At 44.4% G+C, this 12022-nt stretch overlaps 1 protein-coding gene across 1 annotated transcript; it reads left to right on the forward strand.

The window, feature by feature from the left end:
• The first annotated feature begins 6891 nt into the window (after positions 1-6891).
• LOC308613757 (malignant T-cell-amplified sequence 1-like) lies at positions 6892-7724 on the forward strand. Its single transcript, XM_081227737.1, has one exon. The coding sequence runs from the start codon at positions 7037-7039 to the stop codon at positions 7580-7582; it is 546 nt and encodes a 181-aa protein (XP_081083863.1). The 5' UTR covers positions 6892-7036; the 3' UTR covers positions 7583-7724.
• The last annotated feature ends 4298 nt before the right edge of the window (positions 7725-12022 follow it).

Here is a 12022-nt window from a genome sequence, read left to right on the forward strand (position 1 = left end):
CCCTCAATGTTTCTTTTTAAAACCAAGTTGGCAATGGCAGCATTTCCTTGTCTCTTTGATACAGACATTTCCCCATCTTCCGGTTGGCTGCTGCTCTGATCTGTGAGGTGACTGCCAATCTTCCCGCCCTTATCCAAGCATGACCACCTTTTCTTCTGGGCTTTCCCAGACATTATTTCTGAATAATTATGATTGGGACTCAATATGAACAAGGACAACCTCCATTTTCAGAAAATCTGATATCTAAATATTCCATCTTTCAAACACAGGAGGAGCCCCACAGCAGGTGCGGGTGATCAGCTGGGCCTGCGGAGGCTGCGGCAGGTGTCCCGGGGGTGTCCCCGCGGGTGTCCAGGTAGGTGGCCCCTCCACGTCAGGGAACGCCGAGGAAAGGCGCCGCCCCTTCCCGACCACGGGGCTGCCTCACCTTCCAGATGCCCAGGCCTAGGACAGGTATCTTCTCATGCTTCAGATCACCTCTACAGCTGCCGCGCGGCTCCGAAGGACGCCACCGTAATGGGTGCCCGGATTCGCTGGCGGCAAGGTGGTGGACACTTCGATTGGCCGGCGGCACCGATGGTGGACACCTGATTGGCTGGAGGCGCCAGTGGTGGACACCCTGATTGGCTAGCGATGTGGCCAGTTAGCCAGAAGCGCTTGCGGGCAGTGGACACGCCCACATGGGCGGAGACCGAAGGTAGAGCGCTGGGGAGAGCATGTGCGCGCGCGCCGGGTGGGCTTTGCGGTCCAGGAGGGAAGAGGCCCAGCACCCAGTCTCCTAGCAACACGCTGGCGGCGCACAGCATCCGGAGCGGAGAGATGCTGGGCTGCTGGGCGGGGATCCAGAGGTTCCCAGGGTCGTCTGGGTTGGGCCATCCCCAGGGCAGCGGGGAGAGGACAGGGCCTGAGGCCTTGTGTCCACCGCTCTGAGCGCGTGGGACGAGGGTAGGCTCCCGAGACTCCCACTCCTGTGCCAGGGGGCACCAGGATACGGGAGAGAAGACCTGCTTCATCCTCTACAAATTGATGTGCTTGGGCGGGACCCCGAGGGTTCCACGATTTCACAGAAGAGTGTGTTGGCCTTGGTTCTCTGTTGGCGACCCGCTGTACTGAGTCCTGTAAATGTTTTCTACCTCGTGGGGCCCTTGGGAGCAGAGGACAGCCTGGGGACCTGGGTAGTGCACAACGTGGTAGAGCCCTGGACCGCTCCTCCAGGAGCCAGGGAACAGACCCTCCCTGCAGGAGCCTCCAGTCCTGAGGTGCAAGGGGGCGGAGTCATTGCCTGGGGTGAGGCCTCCTGTCCTCATGGATGTCCCAGGACAGTGGAGGGAAACTGGGAGACATGGAGGATCCAAGGCCCCTCTGATCCCCCCCTGGATCCCGCAGGTCCTGCTTCTTTGCCCCCTGGGGCCTGGGAGTCCCGGGGCTTGCCTTGATGACCCCAAACAAAGGTCTGTTTTAATTTCTGGTTTCCTGTCTGGCGCTGCAGTGCTGCCGGTGGCCACCAGGGGGCAGTTGTGCCCACTGTGGTTAACGGAGCAACTGGCGCAGGGAAGGACACCAGGGATCACGTAAGCCTGTGTACCAGGGGACAGGGACACACAGGCCGAGATGAGGCACTTGGGGGCCTGATTCTAAATGTGGGAGGTCCTTGGAAAGTTTCATGCCAGAGAAGGGGAGTATCTGAATTTCATTTTAACCCCTCCATGGGAGAGACTAGGGCATAAGGCCAAAAGGGGGGGAAGATTGCGGATCAGAACCCACGCCAGTTTTTTTTTTTTTTTTTGCGGTACGCGGGCCTCTCACTGTTGTGGCCTCTCCCGTTGCGGAGCACAGGCTCCGGACGCACAGGCTCAGCAGCCATGGCTCACGGGCCCAGCCGCTCCGCGGCACGTGGGATCTTCCCGGACCGGGGCTCGAACCCGTGTCCCCTGCGTCGGCAGGCGGACTCTCAACCACTGCGCCACCAGGGAAGCCCCCCACGCCAGTTTTGAGTTGTATTCCAGCTACATCCCACCCCTTTCTGTAATCATCCATCTCTGAGACTGTGCATTAGCCTCGTGTGATATCACCCCTGGGGCTTCATTGGTCTTATCTCCTATAGGCCTGATGACATCTGGAAGGAGATGCTAAAATGATCCCCACTGGAAGGCCCAGTGTGTGTGTGTGTGTGTGTGTGTGTGTGTGTGTGTGTGTGTGTGTGTGTTGGGGGTTACAGGCCCAGGGGCTTTGCACCTGAGCAGCCAGGGTCCCAAGGAGTCTGGGCTCCTCCCTTCCTCTACCTCCACCAGTCAGCCCCCTCCTTGGTCAGTTGCAAAATTACTTTTCATATATTTGGGGGAATATCTGAGAAAATTCTTTATATGTTGCTTTGGCTTCTTGTTATGGCTGTATTTTTGCATTTTCCTACTGTTTACGTACATTATTTGAAGTGTCCACCCCAGCATGAAAACAAGTCAGCCCTGAACGTGGAGAATCTGGTGCCTGCCCACTGGAGCAGAGCTCCTGTGTCCCACCTCCCCTCCACCTGCTGAAACGTCACTGGCACCCAGCAGGTCCCCAGCCTGCCGGTGAAAAGGTGGGTGTTTCTCCCCTCTACAGCACAGCTGTGTGTCTTGGGAATGTCGCTTCACCTCTCTGTTCCTGGGTTTGCTCATGTGACAGCTGGGGCATGACAAGGACCAAACTCATAGGGTTACTGCCAGGACTCAGTGGGACAAGCTACGGGAAGTGGCGAGGACACTTGTCCTCCTGGGACTATCGGGGGAATCTGAGACCAGCAGAGTTGGGGCCTGGCCCAGGGCCCGAGAGGTGGGCCGAGTCCAGAGGAGGAGGCAGGGTTCAGTACCCCGAGGCCAGGGTTTGCTTTGGGAATGAGAGCCCCTAGGATCCTGAGGGACCCCCTGCACACCTCTCCCACGTGGGGCCCTTTCCTCTGTGCATCCCCACTTGGGCACAGGTGTGGCGCATGCGCGACCTCATGTTTTCTCCCCATCCATCTACTATGCTTGGTATGCAGAGTACATTTTTGTAGTACAGTATATGAGAAACTTAGTGTTACCTGTGGAATGGAGCAATGAGGTAGATGACATAATTTAAAACATTCCGGATGTTGTGAGATTATTTTTATAATACACATAGCTTTTTTAATTTTCAAAAATAGTTTATACATTGAAGCAATGTGAGAAAAGGCACTTTTAATGTTTCTTTCAACAGGCAAAAAATGTAGGGCTAATTTTTTGTTTTAAAAGACATCATTTTAGAAGTAATTATTTTATTGCTGATTGTCTATGGTTGCAGAGAAAAATTCACAAACTGTAAATTAAGTAGATTACTATTTAGAATGTGCTTCACTTGAGCTTGGGAAATATTTTGTGACTCTGTAGAGATGGGTTTGTTTATTTCGGAAATATAACTGAGGAAGAACAACTGTATGATAAAAAATAGTTACCTTTTAATTGAGAATAGTTACGTATTAGTATAGTTACGTATTATTTGAGTTACCTATTAGTATTCCTTCTAATACAGAACTTCAATCTTGGCGAACGGTATGAGGACTTCGTTTGGTTCTCCTGCCCTCTAGTGGTCATTTATCAAAATGCAGAGAAACTTGTATTAGGTGAACCCCCTGAAATTATACAACCCAGGTGTGGGGATCAGGTTCCGAATTTTGGAAATTAGAGGAAACTGAGAAATTTTCTGACTTGATTTCCTCATCTTTGCCACATAAACACCATGTGTCGATTACATATTCCCTTGAGATTACTGATATAAAATTCAATTCTGGCATCTCTTGACTATTTGACTTAGTAAATTATCCAAAGCTACAGTTATTATCTGTAATTTTTTTACATATATGGTATAATCTTAGATCTTATCGCTATTGCATAAAGGTTGTTTTGCAAGTAAATAAACACTTTAAAATGTACTTCACTGTTTCCTACTATTAGGTAAGTCTGTTATATACTGTATTTTTTATTCCTCATAACTACCCCATACACTTTGTGAAGTACACGCTATATTATTCTGATTTCATGAGGTAATAAAGTGATACTGAGGGGGGCTGATAAGACTGAGGAAGTGGTACCTCCTGGGCCTGAAAGACTGAATTTTGTGCCATGACTTTCTTTCTTCTAAAAATCCATATAGTTAATTTTGAATTGATTTAAAATTATTTAACCAGAATAAGTTGGTCATGTTTTAACATATTAGTATGTTTAAAGCAACATTTGTGTATCACATTCTTTAATATGCTAATGTATGCCAGCCTCAAAGACCTAGGTTCTTCTATAAAGTTTAAGAACCAGGCCCCATGATTTTAGAGAAGGTGAGTTTTTAGAAAGTCTAAAAAGAGGTTTTCCATTTTAACTGAAGAATTTAGAAGCAAAAACTAGACCTTCGTGTCCCTTTTCGTGGTAGATAGCAAACAGATGCTTGTGGGCTAAGAAGGTGCACCCTGGGGAAGAGTTACGTGGTACGGAATTAAGAGTATGATTTCAGATAAGAAGGATAATTAACTTCAAAAAGATTTTTCATTGCTATGGAACTCCAGACTAAAAAATTTTAAGGCCTTTGCTTAAAATAGCTTCACTACAAAATCCCTTGGGCATGCCTCTGATAGCCAGGTCTAGATCAGATCATTTCTGATTAAGCCATTTGGCATCTAGACAGGTCACCCTAGTCATTCTAGCCAGTAATGACTTTCCCTCCCCTGAATTTCTACATCTCGTTTATGCTGCTCATACGTATGACTTCACAGATCGGAACAATGGGACAATCCTTAAGAACAAAAGAAAGACAATCATCCTATAATAAGAGTTAACCCATAAAATCCACATATAATGAATTAGGTTAGCAGCTTATAAAATAACCAGAGATGCATCTGGATGTGTGTGGCTTCACAGGATCAAAGTGACTGGAGTGAAGTTTTAGGGAAGAACAGACTCAGTTATAAATAGGAAAGCACAAATGTGGGGCTAGTTGTACTGTGTCCTGTGTGAAGAATGTTTAAAATATTTATGTAACTGTTTTGATGTTAATTTAATAATAATAGCTATGTCAAATATTAAAAACCCATTTGTTATAAGTATTAATTCAAGCAATTCTCACCCCAACCCCCAGGAGATGGGTATTCTTGTTAACCACACATTCATGATGAATAAACTGAGGCACAGATGAAGTTAAGTAACTTCCAGGATTTCAATCTAGTAACTGATGGAGAAGAAGTCATTTCTGGGCTCTAGGGTCAGCACACATAAATACCCCATTATACTGCCTCATTTAAGATGGTCTACCCCTGTGATGGTTCATTTATGTGTCAACTTGACTGGTCCACAGGGTGCACAGATATTTGATCAAATATTATCCTGGGTGTTTCTGGATGAGATTAACATTTTAATTGTAGAGTAAAGCAGATTGTCCTCCCTAATGTGGACAGGCCTTATCCAAACAGTTTGGAAGCCTGAATAAAACAAAAAGGTTGACTCTCCCCTGAAAAGGCCATCCTCCTGCCGGATGGCCTTTGAGCTGGGACAATGGTCTTCATCTACCTTCAGACTTGGACTCAGACTGGAATTTATACCATCTTGGTCCTCAGGCCTTTAGATTCAAACTGAATTACACCATCGGCTCTCCTGAGTGTCTGGCTTGTTGACTGTTGATTTTGGAACTCCTCAGCCTCCATAATCGTGCGAGCCAATTCCTTATAATAATGATTATATATGTATATGTATAAAACACACATATATAAAACCCTCATGTGCTATAAGCTCCCAAAAATGAAGAAATGTATGTTATTTTTCCACTATACATTCAGCACCTGTTACAATTCTGGTGCAGTGCAGGCTTCCCAAATTAAGCATGTGTTATTGGAGAGAAGTGCCCACAGAGCAAGGATTTGCTCTTATTCTCTTCACAAAGCACTGTCTGGGAAACAAAGGGACCAAAAGTTGGGGGAGAGGAAGCATTCTTTCATTTATTCATCAATCACTTATTGTGTATGTAGTATGAAACAGATCTATCTTGTGCTGGGTGAAAAAACACCGAGATAAAATATACAGTTACTGCCCTCAAGGGCCTCACACTTCTTTGGATGACAAGTAAAACCTAAGCGGATAAAATCCGAATTAACAGGGTGACTTCCACATTAATCTGAAATGGGTATGGACCTAATAACGCAGATTCAAAATCTATAAATCCAAAGCTGATAGAACTGAAAAGGGAAAGAGCTCCACAACCATGGAGATTTCTATGTGCTGCTCAGTAACGGACAGAATGAGCACGCAGAAGATCAGTAAGAATAGAGAAGCGCTGCACCCAAACAAAGCAGAAAGCCCATTATTTTCAGAAGCACCGTTACATTCACCAAAAGAGACCGTATGCCGGCCCATAAAACGAGTTTGGGTGTGTTTAAAAGGATTGAAATCGTAAAACATTCGCATTCCTCCTGGCCGCAAAGCCTCTCCTCTCCGGGTGCAAGTAGAGAGAACTGGAAAGGTGACAGACAGCGACTGTTTGCAAGTATTCGGAGCTGCGCTAAACCGGCGAGAGATTGTGAGAGCATGAGAGATTGTGGAGGAGGAATAACGCACAGGACTCAACTCCTTGCCGTGACCGTGCGGAACAGGAGGTCTTATCGTTCAGGATTCGTCCCCCGGTTTCTGGCGTGGGTAATTGTACAGATGGTGAGCCATTTCCCAATAAAAAAAATAGAAGACAGGCCCCGTCCATTCTTCTCTTCCTGCAACAAAAATAATTGCTCTACCACCCTTCCTTTTCAAGTCCCGCCCTTTTACATGCCCGCCCCGGGGAGTAATCGGAAGACCAAATACTGCCGGGAAGTGCGACGCCACGTTCGAAGGAGCGGAAGTAGATTTCCCGGAAAGCCGTAAAGCGCGCCCCTTTTCCGGTTAACGACAGCCGTACCAACCGTCCACGCCAGCCGTCCTCCGGTAAGCGCCTCTGCTGGGCTCTCTGTAATTCAATTTTCTCTTTGATTCCGGGCGCTTCCTTGTCGTCGCCCTCTTCACCTTGGATCATGTTCAAGAAATTTGATGAAAAAGAAAATGTGTCCAACTGCATCCAGTTGAAAACTTCCGTTATTAAGGGTATTAAGAACCAGTTGATAGAGCAATTTCCTGGTATCGATCCGTGGCTGAATCAAATCATGCCTAAGAAGGATCCTGTCAAAATAGTGCGATGCCACGAACACATAGAAATCCTCACGGTAAACGGGGAGTTACTATTTTTTAGACAAAGAGAAGGGCCTTTTTATCCAACGCTAAGGCTGCTTCACAAATACCCTTTCATCCTGCCCCGCCAGCAGGTTGATAAAGGAGCCATCAAGTTTGTGCTCAGTGGAGCCAATATCATGTGTCCGGGCCTGACCTCTCCCGGAGCTAAGCTCTACCCCGCCGCGGTGGACACGGTGGTTGCAATCATGGCAGAAGGAAAACAGCACGCCCTGTGTGTGGGAGTCATGAAGATGTCTGCCGAGGAAATCGAGAAAGTCAACAAAGGAATCGGGATCGAAAATATCCATTATTTAAATGACGGGCTGTGGCACATGAAGACGTATAAATAAGCCTCAGAAGAAATGCGCCTGGGCTAAACATGGACCTCGTGCAGTATCTGTGTGTGACGGCATGAAGACGGCACCTCTGTGGATAGCAATTCAACAGACGCTAAAAACCGGAAATAGACGAAGTAAAGCTTTGGAAAGAATCCATATGTCTGTGCGTGTGTCATTGTATGTGTGTGTGTCTGTGTGAGTGTATATGCCTGTGGATATGTGAGGGTGTGTGTGTGTGTTTGTGTGTTTACAGGGGGAGTGATTAGATTTGCTGTCTTGTCTGTTTAAGCAGATATCAGTTCAAACAGGTAAATTATCTCTTAGAAAAATAGATTTCAAAGTCAAGAGCGTGCAGTTGCTAGATGGGCCCAAGTTGGGAGAAGAAAATGACTGGAGAGAGACCCTAAACAACTCTATTCATATGACCGTTTAAGGGATGAGTACTAGAAACAGAAAATCCGGTAAAAAGTACACAGCAGTCATTATTCGTTGTCCACCCTACAGAGTAGCCCCCTCCCTCCTTGGTGGCATAGCTCTGTCCATCCCTTTTCTACACGAGTCTGGAAAATGCTGATTAGTCAAGGCCTATCACGGTGGTCTATTTCCCTGTGAGATGGATTCATTTGTAGGTGGGCGTGGGGCCTAAAGCCAAGGAGGATCTTCTCTTTAGGCACCCATGAGAAATTGAGGGTCCTTCCTCCCATGGTTTTGAGTCATTTATAGGTGGGACCACTAAAAGAAAGATGCATGGGGAGAAACTCTCCCTACTTTGGATGGACATTGGCATATGATTTTGCTCTTGCCAAACACACACACACACACACACACACACACACACACACCCTTGATTAGCATAAAGTCTGAACATGGTAAAGTTGAAAGTAGAAAAGAGTGCCCTTGGTGATCTATGAACCAATGATTAATCAACTATGCAGATTCCATATATTGGGACCTCTTAAGGGGTGTGACTAAGTTCTGTGAAATAATAAAATTTTCTTATAGATTACTTCATTTGCACTTGAGTTTTCTGAAATTTAAAGCTAAAGAGAGCTCAGTTTTTATAGAGTGGCATCATAGACACCCAACTGAAAAATATCTTAAAACAGGGATAAAATAGGTCAGCTGAAAGTTCATCAGTGACTTTCACATGAGTAGTTTCAGTGAAATTCATATGAAAGCAAGATAAATTGCAGTAGATCTGGGGGTGAATGGGGAGTGAGAAGGTTAAGGTGTGGGAGTTTACACTTCATGTTATTATTTCCAGAATTTTGGGAATTAAAAGGTGGGTGAAAGGAAGGTCATAGTCAAGATAGTCTGTTTTGGAGTTTATATTATTTTGCTATTGTTATTTTAATTGTTTTTGTTTTTTTCTTTCTTGTGGCGTGTTTGTTAGTGGGGTATCTGAGTATATTTATATGCTGAGGGGAAAGATTCACTAAGAGAGGGATACTTGATGGGGATTTAATCAGTGGAACAGGAAAGCAGAAAGGAATGGCTCCAAAAGCGGGGTTAGAGGATGGCCTTCTGTCCTCAGAAATCTGCACAAATGAAGCACATTTTCTGTTTCTAGTACTCATCCCTTAAACGGTCATATGAATAGAGTTGTTTAGGGTCTCTCTCCAGTCATTTTTTTCTCCCAACTTGGGTCCATCTAGTAACTGCACAAAAGATAATGGCACTGATTAATCTGCACCACAGGGTTGTCATGTAACAGCTCTTAAATACTCCTCTTCAAAACACTGTTTTTTTCTTAAAGGCTTAGGGCTTTTGCCCCTATTAATTCTCCACCCAAATCAGCACCATTAAGTCTGGTCAGTGGAGGATAACTGTGGAGGGTCCCTGAACGTCTCATGATAATCTGGAGCACCCAGGCCTCTGACGAACACTGATGGAGACAATCAAGTAAGCAACCTTTCAGTTCTTCTTTTACCGTATTCTAACTATCTCCACCAAAAATTGAACAAGGACCCTCTGGATCTACTCTAAGCCTTCTTTCAGGTCTCTTCTGTTCCTTCTCTTATTCCATCCTGGTTCACTTGGTCCTATTGGATGGTGGTGTAATCCTACTGAACAACTCAGAATGGACAGCCTGTATACAAACTGGGAAGTGGATGGAGATAAAGAGTTCTATGAACTTCCTGGAATTTCACACAAAATCTGGTGTGTATGTGCATAGATAACTGTATTTGGTAAAGCATTCTCTACATTGATCATGTGTTTAAGGTGACCTGTGAGCCAAAAGGGTATTATGAACAATTAAAGTAGAAGAGGATCCCCATCTACTTCCTCTTGGCTAATGCCAGTGCATAGTTCAATGATAGGATGCTGGATAATGAAATACAAATTACAATCATATCTTACCTCAAGAATCTACCCACTCCAGTGCTATGTAACCCAGAATAGTTCAACAAACATTATTGGGTACTTACAGTAGGGCAGACACTGGGCTAGGAGTAAGGGACAGAAAGAGAAATATACTATTACCTTAACTTTTAGGAGCTTGGTCTTGTTAGGAAGGCAAACTTAGATAATTTCACTTTCGTATATTTGTGTATGATATAACCTACAGTAAATATCTGAATTATCTATTACAACATAGCATGAATGAATGAGGGAAAGCTGTTTCTCCCTAGAGAATCAAAGAGGGTTTCTGAATGACAGGTTGTGTGAGTAGGGACATAAAAGATGATTAAGAATATTGGGAATTCCCTGGTGGTCCAGTGGTTGGGACTCTGTGCTCTCTGCTGAGGGCCAGGGTTCAGTCCCTGGTCAGGGAACTAAGATCCCACAAGCCAAGTGGTGTGGCCAAAAAAAAAAACACCCCAAAACCTTCATAATGAATATGGTGAAAAATTATAGTAAAAGATACAGGGCGAGCAATGCAGTAGATTCACAGAAATACAAGCAGTTTGGCTTTTGTAGGCCATGATTTTCCTGGAAAAGGTGAGAGGAGATGAAGCTGGAGGCCTATGGTAGAGACCCATTTTTAATATGCTAAAGAATTTATATACTTAAGGGACTTCCCTGGTGGTCCAGAGGTAAAGAATCCACCTTCCAATGCAGGGGACGCGGGTTCGATCCCTGGTCAGGCAACTAAGATCCCACACGTCGCAGGGCAACTAAGCCCGCATGCCACAACTGCTGAGCTGACGCACCTCCATGAGAGAGCCCACATGCTGCAAACTACAGAGCCCACGTGCTCTGGAGCCCACACACCACAACTAGAGAGAGGAAAAAAAACCCCAAAAACCTGCACGCCACAACTAGAGAGAAGCCCGCATGCTGCAACAAAAGATCCTGCATGCTGCAACTAAGACCCAGCGCAGCCAAATAAATAAATACTAAAATTTATATACTTGACAATTTAAATCGGTCTTTAAAAGGCTGCTAAAAAAAGAATGAGACATGAACAATATATTTTGGATAGATGATAATGGTGAGGATGGGTTCCAGTGGGGATAAGACTAGGGAAAGTAACTAATACTGCAGCATTGTAGGTATTTCAGGCAAAAGATAATGGCACTGATTCAAAGGATTTGCACTATTCTAAAAATGTTTGTGGAGGAAATTTTCCTAAGACATTAAGGGAACCACCAGCTCACTTAAGAAGAAATGGATAACTACAATAGTACAGTATCTATTAAAGTACATACTTAAATTTGTAGTTAAGATTCTACAAACAAGGAAAACTCCAGACCCAGAAAGTTTCACTAGTGAAATCTACCAAACATTTCAGGAAGAAATAATTTAAAAATTTATAGAATTTCTTCTACAGTAAAGAGGTTTGGGGGATACTTTCCAACTCATTTTATGAGGCCAGCAGTACCGAAAAATCCAAACCAAAGACATGGCAAACCCCCCACAAAACTATAGACCAATATCCATCTGAATATAAACACAAATACTGTTTAAAAAATGAGCAAACTGAGCCGAGCAATATGTAAAAATGGCAAAACGGATTTATTCTGGAAATGGAATCTTGGTTTAATATTTAGAAATCAATGTAATAAGCCATATTAATAGATTAAAGAAGGAAAAGCATAAGGTATTCCTACTAGATGCAGAAAAAACATTTGACATAGTTCATTATTAATTCATTCACTGAAAGAAATCTTCCTCAACCTGATAAAGTAGGTCTATAAAATACCTACAGCTCACATATATTTATTGGTGAAAGACTGAATGCTCTCTTCTTAAAATCAGGAACAGGACAGAAATGTCCCCTATAACTCCTTCTATCAGTCATTTTAGGTAGTGATTCAGTAAAGGAAGACCAAAGAAAGAAAAGGCATACAGCCTGCAAATAAAAAACAAAACTGTCTCTACTTACAGACAACTTAGTTGTCTAAGTAGAAAATCCAAAGGAATGTACAAAATAAGCCATTAGAACAGATACATGAGGTTAGCAAATCAATATTTAAAAATCAGTTGCATGTCTACATGCCAGCAATG

This window comes from Mesoplodon bidens (assembly GCF_964165515.1).
Source record: "Mesoplodon bidens genome assembly, chromosome: 3".
In the NCBI taxonomy this organism is placed as follows: Eukaryota; Metazoa; Chordata; class Mammalia; order Artiodactyla; family Ziphiidae; genus Mesoplodon; species Mesoplodon bidens.

Excerpts from the sequence above, each read along its gene's own strand:
- LOC308613757 (XM_081227737.1), top strand. The coding sequence starts at position 7,037 with ATGTTCAAGAAATTTGATGAAAAAGAAAATGTGTCCAACTGCATCCAG.